The 21,846-nt window shown below is 47.5% G+C and overlaps 1 protein-coding gene across 4 annotated transcripts; it reads right to left on the reverse strand.

The window, feature by feature from the left end:
- Positions 1-1,856: 1,856 nt before the first annotated feature.
- Positions 1,857-19,956, reverse strand: Erlin2 (ER lipid raft associated 2). Of its 4 annotated transcripts, XR_009055683.1 has the most exons (13): positions 19,141-19,431; positions 18,335-18,456; positions 15,548-15,629; positions 14,396-14,442; positions 13,883-13,944; positions 13,620-13,745; positions 10,117-10,190; positions 9,903-9,961; positions 9,233-9,324; positions 7,922-8,011; positions 5,256-5,335; positions 4,493-4,895; positions 1,857-3,110 (listed from the first exon to the last, which is right to left on the reverse strand). XR_009055683.1 is itself a non-coding variant. In XM_057752690.1 (12 exons), the coding sequence occupies exons 2-12, from the start codon at positions 18,439-18,441 to the stop codon at positions 4,695-4,697; spliced, it is 1,020 nt and encodes a 339-aa protein (XP_057608673.1). In that variant the 5' UTR covers positions 18,442-18,456; positions 19,762-19,956; the 3' UTR covers positions 1,857-4,694. The 4 variants fall into 4 exon arrangements, 3 of the variants coding, with proteins under 3 accessions (XP_057608673.1, XP_057608672.1, XP_057608671.1); XM_057752690.1 differs by lacking the exon at positions 19,141-19,431 and adding an exon at positions 19,762-19,956 and having other exon boundaries at positions 1,857-4,895; XM_057752689.1 differs by lacking the exon at positions 19,141-19,431 and adding an exon at positions 19,519-19,581 and having other exon boundaries at positions 1,857-4,895.
- Between the last annotated feature and the right edge of the window lie 1,890 nt (positions 19,957-21,846).

The raw sequence follows: 21,846 nt of genomic DNA on the forward strand, positions 1-21,846 counted from the left end.
TGCTAAATGGACATGGTATCAAACTGACTTCTAAGTATATCTATAGATTAGTGCTGACTTCAGCTGTTTTTCTTACGAGTAATGATTAATGCAATCACCACTGGTCAGTGTTCAAAATAAGTGACTATTAAACCCTACAGAGCATCTGTATTATGGCTGCCATTGCTCAAAGGACATCTTGGAAGAGAGGGGTGGGAAAAGATGTGGGAGCTAGAGACCAGGGAGGAGAGCTGTGAAGTCATGTGATCTTCTGGGTATGGCATGGTGGACAGCAACAGTCGTCACCTGTACAAGACTGGGTCCATCAACATTCCATTGTGGACAAGGACGGAGGACGTGAGGCCCAGCCAGTCTCTGGGGAGCTTACTGGGGGAGCTTGAGGCAGTTGTGGCCGTGGCATTGCCCTCGCCCCAGGAACTCCCCACTGGGGCTCATGAGCAGCCAGAGTAGGAAGGGTCTTGATGGAAAGAGGTCTGGTCGGCAGGAAGAGACTAAGAGGGTGTGTGTGTGTGGAGTGGTAATGATCAAAGTGCAATGTGGAAGAATCATTTTCTTTCTTTTGGAGGGAGTGGTTTTTGTTTTGTCGAGGGAGGGTTTCTCTGTGTAGTCCTGGCTGTCCTGGAACTCGCAGAGCAGGCTGACCTTGTTCCTGCCTCCTGAGTGCTGGGATTGAAGGTGTGTGCCACCACTGTCTGCTGAATCATTTGCAAAAAGAAATAAAGCGTAGTTTGATATAAGAAGACAATAATGAAAAATACGACCAGAGGGCTGGAGAAATGGCTCAGAGGGTAAGAGCTAGCTGCTCTTCAGGAGGCCCGTTTGACTCTCAGCACCCACATGGCAGCTCACAGCTGCTTGTGACTCCAGTCCAGGGGCTTCACACCCTCTTCTGGACTTCCTAAGTATTCATATACGCAGGCAAAACACTCTGTACTACACACACATTTTAAAAAAATGGAACTTGTTTTTTTTTTTTTTTTTGAGCCAGGATTTCTCTGCATAACAGTCCTAGCTGTCCTGGAACTAGCCCTTGTAGACCAGGCTGGTCTCGAACTCACAGAGATCCTCCTGCCTCTGCCTCCCAAGTGCTGGGATTAAAGGCATGCGCCACCACTGCCCGGCTGAAACTTGTTATTTAAAATACCCAGTTAAATGTAGATTTCAGATAAAGAGCAAATACTTCTGTCCAAGTTTCGTGCAGCACCTGGAATGGGACCGAGCTGTAAGGTCACGTGTCTGCTGACACTAGACTAGGCAGATCGGAAGTTACCTGCTTTAACTGCTGCCACATGAGACTTGGGTCAACTGGGAATGCAGTTATCTTTTGATGAAATGCAGCAGTGTGTTGTTTGTTTTTGACAGGGTCTCACTATGCAGATCAAGATGGTCTCAAACAGGTCCTCCTGTTTCTGCTTGAGTGCTGGGACTAAAGCAACACCAGGCTGGGAAGAATATCCCCTGGATACATTTTTCAGGAAAGCCTAACAGGGAAGTTTTATGTCTATCACCTATCCTAGTATTCGCTACTGGCAAATTTTATTTGAATAAAAAAACGTAAAGACAAAGACATTTTTTTTTATTCTTTTTTAATTAAAATTTCCAACTGCTCCCCGTTTCCCATTTCCCTCCCCTCCTCCCACACATTGCCCCCTCCCCCCACTCCCCTCCCCCATCCCCACTCCTCTTCTCCTCCCCCCAGTCCATTCCCCCTCCCTCTCGATACTGAAGAGCAGTCCAAATTCCCTGCCCTACAGGAAGACCAAGGTCCTCCCACTTCCATCCAGGCCCAGGAAGGTGAGCATCAAAACAGGCTAAGCTCCCACAAAGCCAGTTCATGTATTAGGATCGAAACCTAGTGCCATTAAGACAAAGACATTTTATTTAGCAAGACAGAAATTAAATCCAAAATGTTAAGTATATTCACATGAGACCTTTTGTGTTGTCTAAACAATTCCTGGAGCTAGTAACCCAAGGTAATTAATCTAGTAGTATCATTTGTGGAATGATTAACAGAATAAGAATAATTTTTCAGTTATAAAGGCTTACTAATGCCCTTGAGGCACACTGGAAAAATTGCTTTGACTATGCAATCACCAGTTTACACAGAAGTAGGGACAAAAAGGAATGGAAGTACACATGATTGCCCATTACAGCTTTTATAGGGAAACAAGCAGTGGCTAGAATGCCACTGAAGACAGCAAAGTCGGTGAAGTTTACAGAGCAGCTACTTGTCATGGTACAGTTTACCAAACTCCACCTTGCGATAGTCCAGGTCAGCGCCAGACACACACAGACCCACACATCGTTTATGAAACAGCTCCCTTTTTAGATAACTGAACTACACAGCCTCACTCACTGGTCCCCAACTCAGTGACCATACTGATTCCTCTACTTCTATTTTAGCTATAAAAATTATTAGACTTAGGCTTTCTCACAAACATTCTGACCATATGTTGAAAAATGATTAAAAACTCTTCCAAATATGAATAGCTTCTGCAAAGTTTAGTGAGTGAGAAACATTCTACCAAGGTGGCTGTGCCTTGGGAAAATCCTACAAAAACTGAATTTTACAAACAGTAACTTATTTTGATATAAGTTCTCTATATAAATAGCAGCCATGACTTTACTGCCTACAAAACTGTAGGCTTATCACATTTTACATGTTTAGAATTTAAATGCTTTACAATCACCTTTTCTAGTATTACAAAAAACAAAGTCATACAGACAGATGGGCTAGGTATCCCATGCTAAAAAGATAGCTGAATTCCATGATTTCACTGCTGGGACAGACACTGACAACTACTGAATCCATGTTAGTGACAGGGGAACACTCATACGCTTTGTTAAAGAAGTGACATTCAAGGGGCGGGGAAGCAGCACTTGCAGCAGGACTTTATTGAGGCTCTGTGAGCAAGGGACGAGCTATCTGAATGGTAGTAGCAGACAGACTTTCAGACAAAGAGGGTGCTGTTTGGGGACATACCCTTACTCCTGCACTGACTCCAGGGAAATGGTGTTTTTCGAGGCTCAGGAGGAAGAGGGGACGCTGGGTGTAGCATGTCGCTTTCAACAAGTGGTTAGCGCAGAAAGTGGGAGGAAGATGAGTTGATCTTGGTGAAATAAAAAAAAAACCCAAAAAAGTTTTTTTGAGCATGTTAAAAATCTATGCCTTCCAGAAACATTTTGTAGACTGTACAAACTGTAACCAGGACCAGTGGTTTGAGACATCTCAGTATGAGGAGTTTGAACAGACAAGGGCAACATCCAAAGCAGGCAGAGTTAACACTTTGCTTCTTTTTAAGCAGGCTAAATGCTACCCAAACACTTGACAAGCCTTTTTAGTGCCAGCCACTTAGAAGCAAACTGGCCTGCCTTATAGAACCAAGAATGAGAAATGCTAGAAAATATCATTTATAGTATTCACTTAAAAGATAACAGTAGGTGCTTTGTGTGTGTGGGAGGGTGTCCTAAGCTGAAGCCAGGCATGGGCACAGGGTACCGCACTGCGGTAAATGAACTCTGCAGAGCTGCCCTCCACAAAGGCCTTCTGTGCAGCCCTGCCCCCCCGCCCGGGCTAATCTCAGGATCTAAGAAATACCTTTCTATTTGTTCTTCCCTCGTATTTGTTATCCTTGGGTGACTCATTGTTTTCCTCACTAGCAATGAAAAACAAAACATGGGGACTCAATGCAGCCCGCAGGGGCATGGGCATGAACTCTGACTTGCATCTGTGCAGCTGCTCTGCCGTCCACTCCCAAGCAGTGCCTACTGTCTAGATTTAGGCGACCCCTTTCTCAGTGTGTCACATAGCCCCTGCACAGGCATAGGCACTACTACTTGGATGTCTACTGGCTGGCCCTTTCTCTCCAGTGTCAAGAGCTCTTCAAGGAAGAATCTCCACAATGATAAAGACATAAATGCCAAACAGCAGTACAGTGGCTAACGGGTATAAGGAGCCTGCTTCATCAGCTAGTACGACACTTGTTTGCTCCCATCTTGATGCAGAGTGGAACTAATGGATAGGTGATTCAAGAAGAAATCAAATCACAGATCAGGTGAACATTCTAAAAAAGGAGTGTGTGGAGTGACTGAACCCTGCTGCGGTGAGATGTAGTCAGAAAACACTAGGGCAAAAGTACAGTGTATACAAAATCTTGCAAAAAACCTAGCACCAGGTTCTTCCTAAGGAGGGCTCAACCCAGCTTAACTCTAGAATGACCCATTCACGCTGTAAAAATAGAGCGTCAGAACACTCTCTCTGCAGCTGGTGCTCCACAGCAGAGGCCTGGTCAGTGGGAGCCTACGTTAGAGGCAAGGAGAGCACTGTGGAGCACGATTTCAAACCACGAGGAAGCAGTAGCCACACACCTCCCGCTTCTCATTAATAGTATCCTCAGTTAAGCCAGCTTCAAAGGGACAAGGTTGGTGCCTGCAGATCAGAGGTCGAATCCACGGTGTACACACCTTACCAGAAGTCACACAACCCACTTACCTGAATCAAAAGTAAAACTAAAAAACAATTCTCCATCTGCTTGCCCTTCCCAGAAGGGGGTAGATTTATGTCCACGTCTTCCTTTTTACCACAGTAACTTGAAGAGTCAAAGAAGGTAGTGTGGGAAGGAGGAACATTCGGTTTCATCTTAAAAAATAAAGCTCTCTCTAAGAGTCAATCAGAGGGTGTATACATTTTTTTTTCAATTATCCTTTGTGGTTTCCTCTAGGGGCTCATCTTCTAAGCTGAAACCCAGCTTGTCAGTCAACCCCTCAAACTGCTTGCCCAGACCACCTGCGGAGTCCATAAACATGTTGGGGATGTCTTTGCCAAAGTAAATCTTGCTGTTGGATGCAATGGCCTTGTACTTCATCAGCTGCAGATACTCCGGAGTCAGCTTGAGCTGGACCACACAAGAAAGCGGAGGAGAGATGACATCAGAGAAAAATTTGGTGGTGCCCTTTCAACTTTCATCTGAGAGGGTCTCTGTCAAGTAGACAAGCTCCTTCTACTTTCCATGCTCTTCCTGTTACCCAGAAAACACTTTTCTAAGAGAAAGTGATCTAAGGTCTTATGACAGAGTAGCAACAGTTTCGATAGCTTCCATGTCTAACACAAGAATGAAAACTTCTCCTACGGCTTCCCCGCTAAGAGAAGTGCCTATCTCTACCAACATGGGGCTCCTCAGAACTGTTGTGAGGACGGGGCAGGGAGCAGTGAACCCAATCACATCCTCAGTATGGGGGCGGGGCCAGGCCTTTACCTTATTTGCTTCTGCTATTTTCAGAGCAGTGTAACACTCTGCGTCAGCCTTCGCCTTCTCCCGGGCCAGAAACGCAGCATCTAAGGGGTGAAGGGTACAAGGAGATGGATTAAGTAAAATAAAACACGGGAAGGTTCAGAAGCCTGTGCTCTGGGGGCTGGCATTACAGCTAAGTGGGCTAGCACTTGCCCAGCACACACAAAGCCCCAGTTTCCATTCCTGGCACTGCAGAAAACAAAAACCAACAAAGACATTCCTGGTCTCTATGACCTTGGAGAGACCACTTTTTGTGTGCATTGTTTTTGAAATGGTCACACCTTATAGCTAAGGCTAGTGCTGGACTATCTAGCCTCCCTGTTAGCACAGGGAAAGCATTTCTCTAAAATAAAGTAACCCAAGATCTTTACAGTGTGGCAGAGTTTCAGTTTAACGCATAAAGGAAAACCCCGACAGCATCCTCCTGCCTAAACCTCTTCAGTGCTGGGATTACAGACATGCACTGCCACGCCTTTCACGGGTCCACCCTAAGACTGAATACCACAAATGAAAAATAGCTCAGTTCCCTCTCCAACTTCATTTCCCCAAAGGATCCACAGTGATTAAGCTGGCTAACTCTAGGATTACATAGGATGGTCCAGAGGAACACTGGATTCAGACCTGTTCCATCTCACTGTGCAGTGTACCTCCTACTCAACACTGTGCCCCCGCCACGGGAACCCGCCAGCCTCATTCCAGTCACATTTATAACAAAACACTCAGAGCCAAAGGTCACTCTTTGGGGATGCTGTTTTGTGGTTGATGCTATTTCCTTTCACCCTTTAACAAATTAAAACCTTTTTATTATTACATTTATTTTTTAGTTATTGGGAGTGGGGGTGGGGCATGCACACCATGGCACACGTGTGGAGATCAGAGGACAGCTTGGGGAAATCAGTTCTCTCCTTCAGCCACACTCCGACTCAGGTCGTCAGGCTTGTCAGCGAGCGCTTTCATGGGCTGAGCCATCTTGCTGGCCTGCTGATGTCTTGGAGACAGTTTTTCTATGTGACCCCAGGATGGCTTGGAATGTTAACTCCTCCTGTCCCACCTCCGCAGTCATAGGCTTACAGGTGTTACCATACCAGGCCACTCTAAGTCATTACTTTTTTCACTGCTATCTACTGAACCCAGAGCCTTGAGCATAGTAGGCAAATATGTTAGAGTCTGAGCTACACTTTGGGGTATCTTACTGCACCCTAGCATGACATGTTTTACTAAAGATTCATTTGTTTTTAATAATGTGTATCTATATATGATTATGTGCATATAAGTGCAGAAGCCTGAAGATCCCAGAGGTGTCAGATTCTTCCAGAGTAGAATTTATAGGTGGTTGTGACCTGTACAATGTGGGCATTAGCAACCAAACTCAGGTCCTCTGCAAGAGCAGTGAACTCTTGTAGCTGCTGTGCCTCTCTCAGTCCCATGATAAGTATTTATAGGAAAATGAAAGTACAGTTTTACTAAGAGCTCCTGGTGAGAGCGCAGCTCTCCAGTGGGTCAGCCCTGCAAGTCCTGCATAGTTACATGGAACCCTGCGGCCTTTGTCCTGGAAATCTCGACAGAAGCACTACGTGAAGAAAGTGAGGGTAGTGGGGAAGCGAGGGCTCCGGAGGGTGAGCAGTGGTCCGAGAGCTAGTGAGTGACACTTCTCGTCAGTTCCAGGGCTGCTGGTGCTGAAGAGCGTCTTCATCAAGGCTAATGCAGTACCTGCATGGACCCGGAGGACAGACTCCCTCCCCTAGGAGGATCTTGCTGTGGGAGGACAGAGGAGTGCATCACCATGCGTGCCTCCAGAGGACTTTAGAGGAGAGCTGCTATTTGAGCCCAGTGTCAGAGTTAATGCCCAATTCTCAGAGATGTCTGCTAGACTGAGCTCCAGGTCGGCAGGGACTGTTATGTTGCTTTCTTCATTTTCTCTCTCTCTCTCTCTTTTTTTTTTTGAGACATTCTTACTCTGTAGCCCAGGATATCCTCTGACTCACTTTTACCCCAAGAGCTGAGACTATAGGAATATGTTAGTATGCCCGGACTGATACCTTTGCTCTTAGTCCTATTTGATTACTTACTTATAAACATGTATTTATTTGTGTGAGTACAAGCACGGCACAGTGAGCGTACAGAGGTCAGATGATAACTTTCAGGAGTTGGTTCTTTCCACCATGAGGCTTCTTAGGTGTGCAGCAAACATTACACACAGCCATCCCTCCCAACAAAATGCCCAGCGCATGACCAACATGACTAACACTCGCTGAGTGAATGTTCTGTGAAAATCTGCTTACTGTGCAGGGCCAGTTCCAAGTTCTAAACCCGGGTCTAAGCAGAGGAGAGATAGTATTTCTGAGATATTATAACACCCAGATCATAGATCGAAGAGAACAGGAAGTGACTCAGTCACCGTGCTCCGTCAGGCATGACATCATGTCTACCCCGTGTTCCGTCAGGCACGGCATCATGTCTACCCCGTGCTCCGTCAGGCACGGCATCATGTCTACCCCTTGCTCCGTCAGGCACGGCATCATGTCTACCCCGTGCTCCGTCAGGCATGGCATCATGTCTACCCCGTGCTCCGTCAGGCATGGCATCATGTCTACCCCATGCTCCGTCAGGCATGGCATCACACTACTCACCTTCAATTTCTGAAATCTTCTTCTCTGTCTCCTTTTCCATCACTTTCTGCCCATAGGTGATTTCTGCAACCTGAGCCACTTTCTCTGCCTCTGAGTAAATAAAATTGAGAAACGATTTAGCGGTGGCATGTCAAAAGCTGGCTAGGGCGGTGAGATGGCTCAGTGGGTAAGTGTGCCTGCTGCCAAGTCTGATGATGCAAGTTCAACCCCAGGAGCCACGTGGGTGGAAGGAGAGAGCTGATTCCCACAGGTTGTCTGCTGGCCTCCACATAAGCAACCATGGCATGCATGTGCCCATACACTCATACACAGAGAGAAATGTAAAACCAGAAAACCTTGATTTACTGAGGGCCTTAATACCTGAATGGGTATGCTCATAAAGTCAAGTCCACAGAGGGCAGCGGCAATAGGCACACCTGGGAGACGAATGGCCCAGTGAGCACAGGAGAACAATATCAGCATCAAACACTAACGGGAGATGATGACCCAGGAGAAAAGCATGCTTCCGGGAAGAACCTAACTTCTCTCCCCAGCCAACCCTTTACATGGGTTTCACCTGACACTCACTTTAGGAAACAGCTCAGCTGATTGCTGTGACCAGAGATCTGGAGCAGAGAGCTCCAGTGTGCCCTCTTATTTGTCACATGACCTCGGACATGGTTACAAATCTGAGTTTAGTAAAACAAAGCAAGCACCTCCAGGTGGCCAAGTGGGTAAAAGTGCTTGCCAGGCAAACCTGAGTACACAGTGGAAGGAGTGAACCATCCCCAAAGTCGTTCTCTGACTGCCATACCTGTGCCATGGCATACACGCTCCTAGTTACAGGAACACAACACACACACACATACACCCTGTGCCATGGCATACGAGCTCCTAGTTAGAGACACAACACACACACACACACACACACACACACACTGTGCCACGGCATACGAGCTCCTAGTTACAGCAATCTCTCTCTCTCTCTCTCTCTCTCTCTCTCTCTCTCTCTCACACACACACACACACACACACACACACACACACCACACAAAATAAAAGTTAAAAACCAACCAAACAGAAAAGTCCAGGCAAATGACAGCACTTTCCTCTGGTGGTGATATAACGATTGCATTACTTCCCATACGAAAATCTCAAGACTCACTACCTACATCCACCGCCTGACCATTTCCACTGGGCTCCTGGGGATATGAATGCCACCCCAGCATACTGGAAGCACTCTGGAGGACCTAAGTGTGCCCTGGCTGTCCTTACACCATCCCATCATCTCCAACCCTTCTTCCCTGAAGGTTTAGAGAACCATGTGCGGACCAATGAGGGCCTTCTTCCTCTCTGTTTCTGCCTCCTTTTCCACCACCTTCTGTTTCTGGGCAGCAATGAGAAGCTTCGTCTTCTCGCTTTCCCTGGAAGGAAGACACACACAGCTGTGAAGCTGTCCTAGTAGCTTCTGCAGACCCTCATTGCTCCGCGGAGAAACCCAACTCTGGCTGAGGAGCGGCGCACTAGGGTGTCTTTGTTCTCTTGCCCAAGGCTGTTCAGTGGCTCAGCCTTTACTCATCTATTCTAAGGCTTTCTTTTGTGAGAAATAAAACACAATGCCTAGGTGTATGCTTGTAGTCCCAGCTACTTGGAAAGCTGAGGCAGAGGAACAGCTTAGTCATAGAAGTTTGAGGTTAGCCTGGACACTCAAGGCCTCGCTCAGAGTAAAATAAAAGAGAAACATATTCCACTTTAAGGAAATAGACCTGCCAGCAAGATTATCATCTGTCCCTGTTATCTCCATTTCTGCTATGATTCTCTCACATTTTAAAAGCATTGCTGCTCTCCAGGGCTCTGCTGTGGCCCCAAGTGCTGAAACGCCTGCCCAACCTTGTAGTACAACAGACCAACAAATGCTCAAGGGAGGGAAAGCTCACAGCTTGCCACTTGGGGATGGTTAGGGGGAGCTCATGGTGGACAGCTTAGGCACAGGCATACTCACATCAACTCATAGTTCCTGCGGATTGTCTCGGGAATATTGGGCTTTGTCACTCGTACAGCCTGGAGAATGACACAAATAGCAACTGAAGGGAGAATGGAAATGGTCAGGGACGTGAGGGCCATCTGGCTCTTGGTGTCCCTGCGCTAAAAGGGCATCCCTTAGGAGAGAATACGCAGGGTCCAATGTAAGCACTCCCCACTGAGGCAATGCTTACCTGGATAACAAGACCCGGTGCCATGGAAGTCAGGTCTTGTTGCAAAGCTAACTTGAGGTTTTCATCAATTTGATCTGGAATCAAGAAAGACACAAAGGGAGCTGTTTACTGTCTAGGTAAGAGAAGAATGTGGGGAAAGCACGAGCAAAAGCAATGGCCCACTGACTCGCCTTTCCAAACACTGTACCTAACACACGGGAACCCAGCTGAGACCCTGGAGTGGTCCTCTGTGAAGGGAGAGCTAAGCGGAACCTCATTTTGGCTTCAAAATAAAGCGCCTTCATTGTTTAAAACACTAGTCAGAACTTCCAGGCTGTATGAGCTTAAGAAACAAAAGAAATTTTGAAACATTCCTTGAGCAGCCTTTCCCAACTGGAATCAAGAGAAGGCAGGCCCATGGTTTCTCGGAGGAGGACAGAATGGCTATGTCAGGTTTTCAGAAAAGAAGCAACCTGGGCATGGAAGCACATGCCTGTCACCCAGCACCTGGGAAACTGAAGAAGGACCATAGGGCTAGCCTGGGCTACACTATGAGGTCTTGTCACCAAAAGGTAGTTACTAAATCTAGTAATTTTATTAGTTAAAAAACAAAACAAGGGGCTGAGAGATGGCTCAGTGGTTAAAACAAAAACACTTGCTGCAGTATTAAAGATATTATCAAATCCAGAATTAATTTGGAGGTATGGGAGCAGGGCTCATGTGTATAACTCCAGCATTAGAGAGGCCAAAGCAGGAGTGTCATAAATATGAGACCAGTCTGGGTTATACAGCGAGTTCCGAGCCAGCCTGAGTTACAGCGTAAGACCCCATAGAAAAAACAAACATGACCTGCTGCTCTTCCAGATGACCCGAGTTCAGTTACCAGCCCCATGTGCCACACACATACATCTGTGACTCCAGTTCCAAAGGATCTGACTTACCCTCTGGCCTCTGCAGACACTTCCCCTCCACCACACATGGCACCCACTCATTTGGTTATACAAATTCCAAAGGATCTGACTTACTCTCTGGCCTCTGCAGACACTTCCCCTCCACCACACATGGCACCCACTCATTTGGTTATACAAATGCAGGTGTGTGTGCATACACACAAGAAAACAAAAGAAAAACCAGGAGAACCTCATATTGCTTTCATTATGAATTCTATGAACACAAGGAGAAAATGAAATTTCCTGTTCTGAAAATCAGCTCATCCTTTTGTCTAATGTTTGCTGTCTGTTCACATGGGTGTGAATATGTGTGCAAGGTCAGGGGAGCACCATGGAGCCATTAGGACACTATCGACTTCCTTTGAGACAAAATCTCTCAGTGGTATTCAGCTCACCGATTAGGCTAGACTGGCTGGCCAGCGAGGCCCAGGCTTCCTCCTGCCAGTCCTCCGTGTTATTACCTCCACGTGCTCTGGGTTCTGGGGTCAATCTCAGACCCTTACACATCTGAGGCAAGCGCTTTACCGAGCCATCTCCCAGCCCAGTTCATGTCTTTTCATAAATTTGCTTTGGTTCTGCTTCCTAGTCTGGAATTCAAATGAGTTGTTTGACAGGCAAGTGTGGTAAAGGCTGCCACTGGTCCACTCCATGGACAGCAACACTAAAGCTGCCTCTGTGGCCTGGACCTCCTCTTCCTAGATCTCCCTGAGATCCTGGAAGAAGAGTCAGCAGAGCCAGGCTAGGATATCCGAGCACAATCACCACTGTTCTTGTGAGCTGCCATCTGCGTTAGTCAGCTGTGCCCAAGCAGCAGCTTCTGAGGAACAGTGAGTCTCCTTTCCTTTATAGATGCTCAAACTGAAGCCTATGGAAGCTAGCTAGCACCGAACATGTGAAGTTTCCGGTTTGGGGATGGTGTGGGGAAGTGACTCCTGGGCATGCGTAAGGCGGGCCCTGAATTCCATCTAGCAACACACACACACACACACACACACACACACACACACACACACACACACACACACGAGATAGAGAAAGAAGAAACACCTGATTACTTACTATATTTTGATTCTTACGACACAAACTAGAGACAATTGGGAAAAGGGAACCTCAACTGAAGAACTGTTCCCTCAGACTAACTCATGGAAAGGCTACTGGGCATTTTCTTGATCACTCTGCGCTATGCCACTCCTGGGCTGTATAAAAATGCAAGCTGAGTGCAGCACGGAGAGCAAGCCAGTAAGCAGCATTCTTCCGTGACCTCTGCTTCAGTGTCTGCCTCCAAGTTCCTGCTCTCACTTCCCTCAGTGATGGATGGCCTTGATGTGGAAGTGTAAGCCAAATAAACCCTTTCCTCTCAAAAATCAAGTTGTTTTTGGTCATGGTGTCTCATCACAGTAATAGAAAGAGAACTAGGACACTAACCCGCAAAGAAAAAGAGTTACAAGGCAAACACTCATTCCCAGCTCCACTGTACAGAAGCAACAGTTTAGTAAGCACTACGTGTATCTGTTTGGACAGCAACAGTTTTCAAATATGAAACGATGTATCTTAATTTCCTTCTGGAGACATTAGAGATCCTTTGTCTTTTGATGTTTCATATGCCTTGACAAGGTACAAGTCCTAAAACAATGGCTATAAAATTAATATTTCATTAAATTCTACTGGTGTTTCATAAAAAGATACAGTAAATTTTTCAGTTTTTTTTTTTTTAAATATAATCAATCGGAAACCAACAAAAGAGTACAAACTCTTAAAGTGAATTTAGGTTCATTATCTACTATAGAAAAATTGAAAGTGATTTGAATGATTTCTTAAATCTCAGAGTAAAAGTGTAAAACAACTAACCATTTGATTGTTTTTATTATTATTTTGAGTCAGGGTCTCACTATGTAGCCTTGATTGTCTTGGAGCTATGTAGACTTCGGGAACGAAACGTGAGCCCACCATTCGCACCGCACACCCCTGGCGCCTGCACTCAGTGGGAAGAGCACTCAAGGACAGCGGGGAGGAGGGCCTGGCTGCAGCTCTGTTGTCAACTAGCAACAGCTCTCTCTCTCTCTCGCTCTTGGTCTCAGCATACTTATTTTAAAATGATTACGTTACGCTACATGGCCTTGTCGGAATCTTCTAGAAACGCTTGCATTCTCATTACAGAACCGTATTCCCGGGACAGTCTGCTCCAGGCCTCTGCTCAGACCAGACCAGCCGGGACTCTTTCATCACACTCTTACTGCAGTGTTATGTCTGACTACTCCAAGGATCTTTCCCTTGTTTATAACATCGTATTTTTCTTTTGGGGGGTTTATTTATTTAGGAAAAGTTTTACTTTGTAGCCCAGGCTGGCCCTGAACTTGTTTTTCACCTGTCTCAGCCTCCTGAGTGTGAGGATTACAGATATGGGCCACCATGTTTGGTTGTTCTCAGTATTATCTGGAACTCTCTTGGTGACTGGCGCCTGTGTACTCCCCATTCTGTGGCGTGGTAGCTCAGAAGCAGATGGACAGAGGGCTGCTGAAGGCTGACATGCCTCAGGGAAGGGGTGGAGCCACCCTGATGACACCACCCTCTTACCAAACAGCTCAATGTAGACCTCCTGAAGCGTGTGCACACTGCAGAACTGGTTGAGCTCATGATGGATCTTGTTGAAGATGAGGGCCTTGTCGTAGTCGGCAGTGTAGTTCTTCACAATGTCATACACTGGGAGGAGAGGGAGGGCTCAGTGTAAGAAAGACCCAAGACTGCAAACCTCTCCAAACTCTCTCGCCTTCCTCACTTCTCCGTGCTCTTGTGACCCACAGATGGTGCGAGCATGCTGGTCAGGCTAGAAGACATACCTGCATTCGGGACCAGGAAGTTCACCACTTCAATTCTGTCAAAGTAGATCATCACACCACCACTATCGGAGGGAGACGTGACAAAGATGTTACCAGAGCTCTGGAATCTGGGGAAATTTCCTAAGGATATGGCTTAAGACATGTGACCGGAAGAACAGGATTTCAGTGTTCATGGAATGTGAGGCAGCTCACACCTCTGAGCAGATGTGCGGAGCTTATAACCTCCACAAGGAGACTACAAGCCCTTTGCAGCACCAGGAAGGAAAGGGTAGCTCCTATCTTCTGAGTCACTAGTGCCTCTGATCAAAGGGACTACATGGGAAAGAATAAAGAGGACTAACAGGCTTCAGAGCGCACTGGGTGTCTGGAAGTCTGTCTCATCCTGGCTTCACCAGCACGCCCGTCAGGCACTGCCTTTCCTTCACTATCCTCCACATTTGTTCCTCACTGCAGACACCAGGCCGTCCTCCCTCTTACTTGTTGGGCTCCTCAGCTTTACTCCTGGTAGCTTACCTGGTCCCACATGGTACGTTCTTCACTTCGTCTGTTTGGAGAGTGGTCTGGAGACAGAGGAAACATGAAATAATGTGAAACAGGCAGCGACAGAGAGCAACCTACTATTTGGAAGCCTCAAAGTCTTTGTAATTGACTGCCTGTTTGGACTGAGCTTTGTCCTTGCTAAATATAACTGTCCCACCTAATCCTCCTTTACCGGCTGAATCTGTGTCCATGTATGTGAAGCACATATGAACGGGCAGGAGCATGAAGAAAACAACTGAGTTTGGAGCCCGAAGAGTGCATTTCACTAGTGCTGCAGCAGCCGACTCCCTTCGGACTGGTTTCAGAATACAGTACCTGCTAGCATTACTGTGAGCCTCAGATAAGAAAAAGTACCCAAAGCACTGTGAGGTCCACACAACAAGGCAAAGGCAAGACTAACAGGGAAGGTGGGTGCACTCTGCTGGGCTAATCACCTCCGCTCCCTCTAACAGGGAAGGTGGGTGCACTCTGCTGGGCTAATCACCTCCGCTCCCTCTCATTCTTTTCTGCCGGGAACTGAGCACACACCCTGGTACAAACTGCCTCTGTCCCTGCCTCTGTCTCTTTGTGACATCCCCAACCCCTTTCTGGGGTGGCTGAGTTTTCTTTGTTGGATATACTGTAGAGACACTTAGTTTACCTCAGCCAGGAGGAAGCCGGCCTCAACTAGCCTTACTCCTATTTTACATGGCCTTGGCCCTCACCCAACCAGCTTCCCTCCCCACACAACTATTGTTCACATTTTTGAAGTTCAAACAAGTACAAGCAAATTTCCATCTTTTATTTCAATCTGTCATGGTAACCTGTGATTTACTAAACACACATACTTGACTTTTCTTCTAAATATTTATAACAAATTCTTCTTTAGCCCCACTTCAAAGGTGAGGGAATAATTTCCACTTGGGGTTGAGAGGTTAAGGCAAGGCAGTGGCTCCATTCAGCTATTTCAATCATCAAGTGACATTATAAGAGCCCCCCTGCACGGCATGTGTGTGTGAGAGATCCTTACGTAAGCCTCTGAAAAGGCGTTTTATTCATCTAACAGCTAAATGATTTCAAAGTGTGTATCAGGTAACAGCCCGAGTCTGCAGAGAGCCAACCACACCGTGACCCAAGCGCATGTACCTGCACAGACTTATAGGATGTGATGAATGGGAGCATGAGATGGAAACCAGGGCCACTGGTGGAGGTCAGCAGGGCACCACCTCTGTAGGGGAGGGAGAGAGGGAGGTTCAGTATCCCAGGAGCCCTTCAGTCAGCGATTCTCAACCTGTGGGCCATGACTCCTTTTGGGGGGATTGTTGAACAACCATTTCACAGGGGTTACCTAAGATCCTCAAAAAACACAGATATTTATGTTACAACTCATAATGGTAGTAAAATTACAGCTATGAAGTAGCAATTAAATAATTTTATAGTTGGGGATCACCATAATATGAGGAACTGTATTAAGGGTCATAGCATTAGGAAGGTTGAGAACCACTGCCTTAGATCAATACTTATGGGCTAATTATCTCTCTGCTTCTATAAAAATATACTGTAAGTGACACATGCCAATGACATGTCCACCCCCTCTCCCTTTCTTCCTTCTGTCTCAATTTGAACATTCTAGGGAGCCTGATGGGAAAATAAAACCCATTATACTTTTTCCATCTGAGAAGTAATGATGTAGAGGAAGCAGGACAAAGACAGCAGAATCCCTGGCTACACATAGGATGGGAGGCAAGTCCGTCACAGCTGCCGAGCCTGTGGCAATCACCAGCATGTGAGACCCAGGAACACAGTTATCAACCAGCAGCATTACTGTTGGGAGGCCAGTGACACAGACAATTAAAAGAATCATTTTTTTTGGCAGTGCTAGGGTTGAATCCAGAGCATCACACATTCTAGTAAAGTACTATATTGTCACAAGTTACACCCTGCTCCTTAAGCATACTTTAATATAAAGTGACGGACTCCATGATAGAGAAGTCAAGTGAGATTTAATTAGCAGAGGAAGGGAGAGGATTTTTTTTTTTTTTTTGATTTTTCGAGACAGGGTTTCTCTGTAGCTTTTGGTTCCTGTCCTGGAACTAGCTCTTGTAGACCAGGCTGGCCTCGAACTCACAGAGATCAGCCTGCCTCTGCCTCCCAAGTGCTGGGATTAAAGGCGTGCGCCACCCGGCAAGGGAGAGGATCTTAACCAAAGTTTTAGTCCAGCGTAAACAAGAGGGTAATTCGCTTGCCTTTCCTGACCATGTTCCAGAAGCATCTGAGGACTCACACATGATCTCACTAATTTTGAGACAGATCGTGCTACATTGCCCCGATTTGTGCAGTGCTTGCTATGAGACCCAGGATGGCCTAAAACTCATAGTAGTCTTCATGCCTCAGCCCTCGCCCAAGGGGTGGAATTACAGATGTTGAGCCATCATACTTGGTTCAACAGCAATTTTAAAGTCCTTTCAATATATATTAAATAAATAATATATCTTTTGACATATATATTTCTGATCAAGTTGTATATGAGTGACAAAATTAAAAGCTTTGGGGGACAAGAAAACAGATGGCAGAGATAAATTACTAAACAAGTGGGAACTCAACAAAGGTTTAAACCTTTTTATTATTGTTGTTTTTAATTAGGGGTCTTGAGTATGTCAGAAGTGCTTCCACTGAGCTACAGCTCCAATTCAACGAGCATCTTAGAGCTTGTATTCCGTAAGAAAGCATGACATAAGACCCATATAAAAAAGAAGGCATGGCCGGGCGGTGGTGGCGCACGCCTTTAATCCCAGCACTTGGGAAGCAGAGGCAGGCGGATCTCTGTGAGTTCAAGACCAGCCTGGTCTACAAGAGCTAGTTCCAGGACAGGCTCCAAAAACCACAGAGAAACCCTGTCTCGAAAAACCAAAAAAAAAAAAAAAAAAAAAAAAAAAAAAAAAAAAAAGAAGGCATGTTGATGCACGCCTTTAATCCCAACACTCGGGAAGCAGGGGCAGGTGGATCTCTGTGAGTTCAAGTCAACCTGGTCTACACATAGTCTTTCAGACTAGCCAGATCTACACAGTGCGACCCTGTCTCAAAAAGGGGGCGGTGTCAAAAGGTTTACAGCAAGGGCTGGGGGTGTAGTTCAGTGGTAGAGCAACAGCTCAACACACTGTTCGATCCTCAGCACCACAAACCAAACTATCAGTCAAGCAAATCCCCCTTCTAAAACCTAAAACAAAAACCTTGGTTAAAGAAGTCCCTGGAAAGTAAGCAAGTATTTAAAAGAGTTGCTCTCCCAAAGCTTCCCTGATTGGTGGCAATCAGCCTGCAGAGCCTTTACACTTTCTTGAAATTTCACTTTAAAACAGTCTTTCAAGCCAGGCCCAGTGGCCCAGCACCTGGATGGCAGAGGCAGGTGGATCTCTGAGTTTGAGGCCAGCCTGGTCTACAGAGTGAGTTCTAGGACAGCCAGGCTACACAACTTTAAAAAAAAAAAAAAAAAAAAAACAGACTCAACAACAACACAGAAACCAGTCTCTCTCGAGTGCCACTTCATAAGCTGTCATCAAGAACTGGGACTGTCAGCTTTTGGAGAGGTAGCCTGGTGCGAGGAGACAAGAGTCTTCAAGTGATGCAGGAGACAACAGTATCCCAGAGATGCCCTTGACAGAGCAGTGATTCCTTCAGCTCTCTGCCTTTAATCCTATAAATACACTATCAGCATCACATAGTAGAGACAATGTTAAGTTTAAATAAATACACATACATACATACACACACACACACACACACACACGCGCGCGCGCGCGCGCGCGCGTACCCTTACCCATGGCCACCGACTTAGAAACTGCACCTGAAAAGGGTTCCCCTATTTAACAACATAAACAGATGTTAGCAGGATCTGCTAGCTGGTGACAGGAAAGCAGCCACCAGTCTCTGCCTTACCTGTAATACACTCCAATATGTCCCTCTTCTATCTTGTGCACAGCTGAGAAGAGAGATGCGCAGAAGAAACTGCAAGCCACAGCCACAACTGCCCCCAACTGAGCCATCAGTGAACTGATATCCTGGAGATGAGACAAGGGACAATGTGTGACCTGACATTCAGGAGAGAGGCTGCGCCACCGAGAGAGGCTCATGGAAAGTGATGCACAGGTGGCCTGTTGTAGAACAAACACAACGCCGGCCGGAACAACAGCTCATTTCAGCCTTGTTCTCGGTCAACATCCCATCCCTTAACTGTGGAAGTATAATGCCCACTGCAGCGACAGGCACTAAGTCCAGATACTGCCCCCCCCCCCCAAGGGAGATAGATCCGGTGCCAATCGCGCAGGGCTCAAAACACAGCCTTCTCTTCATTAACGTGTTGTCGCCGGAGCCACTTATAAGCGAGGGAAGAGAGGCAGCTGCAGCGGGTTGGCTTAAATTACAGAGGATGTCAAATGACAGGCAGCTGTGGCTGTGTGTTTCTGGCCAGCGCCTCCTACTTCTAATTGCCTGCTATTTCGAAGGAAACCATCAGTCATTTCCCTTGGGACTCTGGGGAGAGAGACAGCAGGCAGTTGAGCTCCGAGGTAGGAGTCTCTGGCCTGCCGTCCACCTTCCCAGTTATTCCTTTGGACCGAAACAGGACGGATCTCTTAACAAAACCTCGCGTAATCTTTGCCCCCAAGTCCAGTGGGGACAGGAAACTGGGAGTGCCTCAGGTTGGGATACTCTGGACTCCTGGAGGGTCCCAAACATCCAGGTACCGAGATGCGACGGAGAGTCTGGAAAAACTAGGGTGACGGACCGGCACGTGGGCCCAGGGCGCGGATGCCAACTCTCAGGTCTAACTTATTTTTAGCGTGGCGGCCTCCAGCTACCGAGCAGCAGGAGCAGGACGTCCTCTCTGCAAACGCCCTCACCGCCACCCCGCCCCACCTCGCGCCCTTTGCCCGCCCTCCTCCGCGAGACAGGCGCGTCCGAGAGCTTCCGCTCCGACTCGCGTAAGGACCCGTGGGCAGGAGACTGGACACATGGGGGTTCTGTCGGCAGCGGGAGCCTGAGCTCCGGAGCCGCGCCAGGGTCAGCTCCATCCCCGAGCCGCAGCGAGGCCCAGCGTGCACTGAGGGGCGGGGGCTGCGTACCAGGCTGTCCCTCCAGGCGCTCCGTACACGTCTGAACCCCCCGTGCAACCGCAGAAACCGCCACACCCCTCAGCACGCTACTTCCTTCCGGGCCCGGCGCCTCGATGACGCCATCAAGTCGCGCAAAATCCCCGCCCCTACCCCCGGGCTCGTCCGCCTGCCCCGCCCCCTCGAGGCGAGCGGCAGTGCTCGGCCGTGCCGCCAGGGGGAGACCACGAACCGACCCGGCGGTTGCAGGCGAACCTGGGGTTGCGGGTCTGAGGATGCCCGCTGTGCAGGTGCCCAGCGCAGGGAGAGTGGGTTCCCCACACCACGACTCTGGTGTCACCTTCCGAGGTTCCGACTTTCGAGATGCCTAGGTATTCTCCTTAGGTTCAGGTCGAGCTGGATTTATTTTCTTTCTTTTTTTCTTCTTCCGGAGCAGGTACCAGCGCGACGCAGCGGTCTCGTCCCCTGCTTGCTGCTTTCCTGCTGCACCAGCCCCCGGAAAGAAAAATTGAAAAAAACTTCCAAACGTGCAGATTATGACGTCGCTAGTCACCAGTCCTACTCTGAGCTGCTCTTTATACTTTGCCGAGAGCTTTGTTTAGCCTTGAGGTCCCCACAGCAACATGAAGTAATTAACAAGGAATTATTGCCCCGATTTTAATGAACAAAATCTGAATTCTGTGAGGGCCGAGGCCAACCACAGTCATTGAAAGCTTCCTTTGCATTTCCTTAATACTTGGGGCTCCCTGCGTTGGTTAACACCTGCCATGGTGAGCTTGTATCTGCCAAACGCAACCAGGGACATAATGGACCAGGAAGAGAATCAAGACTTCATGCCTCCTAGCTAAGGCTGCCACCTGTCGTCACCCTAAAGCAGGGTGGTATTGGGACGTTCATATCGAGTCTTTTCTCCTATTTTGTTCGGGCATGGAACCAAGGACTTTGTAGCCCTACTCTGTCCCCAAGTTCCTTCCTTAGCAGGGAATTACTGAACCAGCCACTGCGGTAATTTTGTTTGTAGAACAGGAACTGCTCACTCTAATACCAGCTTTTCGTAAATAGAACAACTTTTCTATACAGTAGATGGCCCCTTGCCCATGTTAGAGGATTTTAGGGCTCAGGAGAGGAAAGTACCTCTCCCAAAGTCAAGGCCCTGAAACCGAGTTCAAAGTTCTGGGAAGCGGATGTTTGGGGACAGCAGAAGAAAGGCAGCGGCCCCCAACCCCAGCTACCCAGTGGCTGCAAAAGCAGACAGCAGACCCTGTAGTTTCAAAAGCAGCTTGTCTGAGGGAACCGGCTAACTCTCCATTCTGTCCATAATGAGCCCGGCTCCCTGGGTCACTCTTAGGTAGAAGCCCTAGCTTGAAGCGTGTGGTTTGCAGTCTCCTGAACTCTGGTCTTTGAGTGACTGTGTCCTGTGTCCTGATCAGGGTGTGGTCACAGCCTGAGAAGGCACCTCTCTGTCGTTAAAAAAAGAAAAGAAAAGCCTACTTCAGCTGTTTGAGGTCTTCTAAATTCTAATCTTTTATTTGTCCTTACAAGTAATTACTATATACTCCTACATATTGGTACCAAAGCCCAGGAAGGGCTTCCAGGATATTCGGGATATTATAGCCCCATGGGGCCCTTTCTTCACCTCTATCCTATCCCTTATCTCCCGTCTCAAGTTTCTTTCTCTTCAGGTGCTCCTCTACCCTTAGGACTCACCAAGGCTAAACAGCGGGTCCCTACCTGGAGACTTCACCCATCTGGGGCCCTAGCAGCCTCACTGGGAAGTGAATGGAGCCGTGGTGGGGTGGGGGTTAGCTTGAAGTCCTGTCGTCAGAATTGGAAAGCTTTCTTGCTCTCACCCTCTGAGGAGACCCCGAGTGCCCAGAGGCCTATGCTATTTCTAGAACTGCACCCAGCATTGGTCTTAGCACGCATGTGGGTAAGGGTCCGTTTGTACGCAGCAGCATCCTGGGAATTTGACTCTGCTTGAGGACTCTCTCATTTGTCTCTCGGGAAACTCTTGGGAATTTCATTCCAGCGAAACTTCTGTCCCCGGAGTCCGTTCCAGACCAGGAAACTGCCCTTGGCCCATTTTTAGACCTACAAACATGAGCAATAGTCCCTCTGTTCCCAAAGACAGTCCTTTGGCTTGCTTTAAAATTTTTTTTTCAAACAATTGGGCCTCAAATTAGATGTAGATCTGGCCCTAATATCCCCTTGACAACCAAAACTGCTGGCCTGAATTTGTCGGGTTCCAATCAACAGTCTTGCAGGACCACAACAGAAATGCCCGCAATAAAATGGCAAATAGAGGGGGCTTAAACTCAGGCTGCCAGGCTGTGCAGTAAG

The sequence above is a fragment of the Chionomys nivalis genome, chromosome 20 (assembly GCF_950005125.1).
Source record: "Chionomys nivalis chromosome 20, mChiNiv1.1, whole genome shotgun sequence".
Lineage (NCBI taxonomy): Eukaryota > Metazoa > Chordata > Mammalia > Rodentia > Cricetidae > Chionomys > Chionomys nivalis.

Excerpts from the sequence above, each read along its gene's own strand:
- Erlin2 (XM_057752690.1), bottom strand. The coding sequence starts at position 18,441 with ATGGCTCAGTTGGGGGCAGTTGTGGCTGTGGCTTGCAGTTTCTTCTGC. Across the intron at positions 15,630-18,334 it reads CATATTGGAGTGTATTACAG|AGGTGGTGCCCTGCTGACCT; the intron begins GTAAGGCAGAGA and ends CCTCCCCTACAG. Across the intron at positions 9,962-10,116 it reads CACCGGGTCTTGTTATCCAG|GCTGTACGAGTGACAAAGCC; the intron begins GTAAGCATTGCC and ends GTCATTCTCCAG.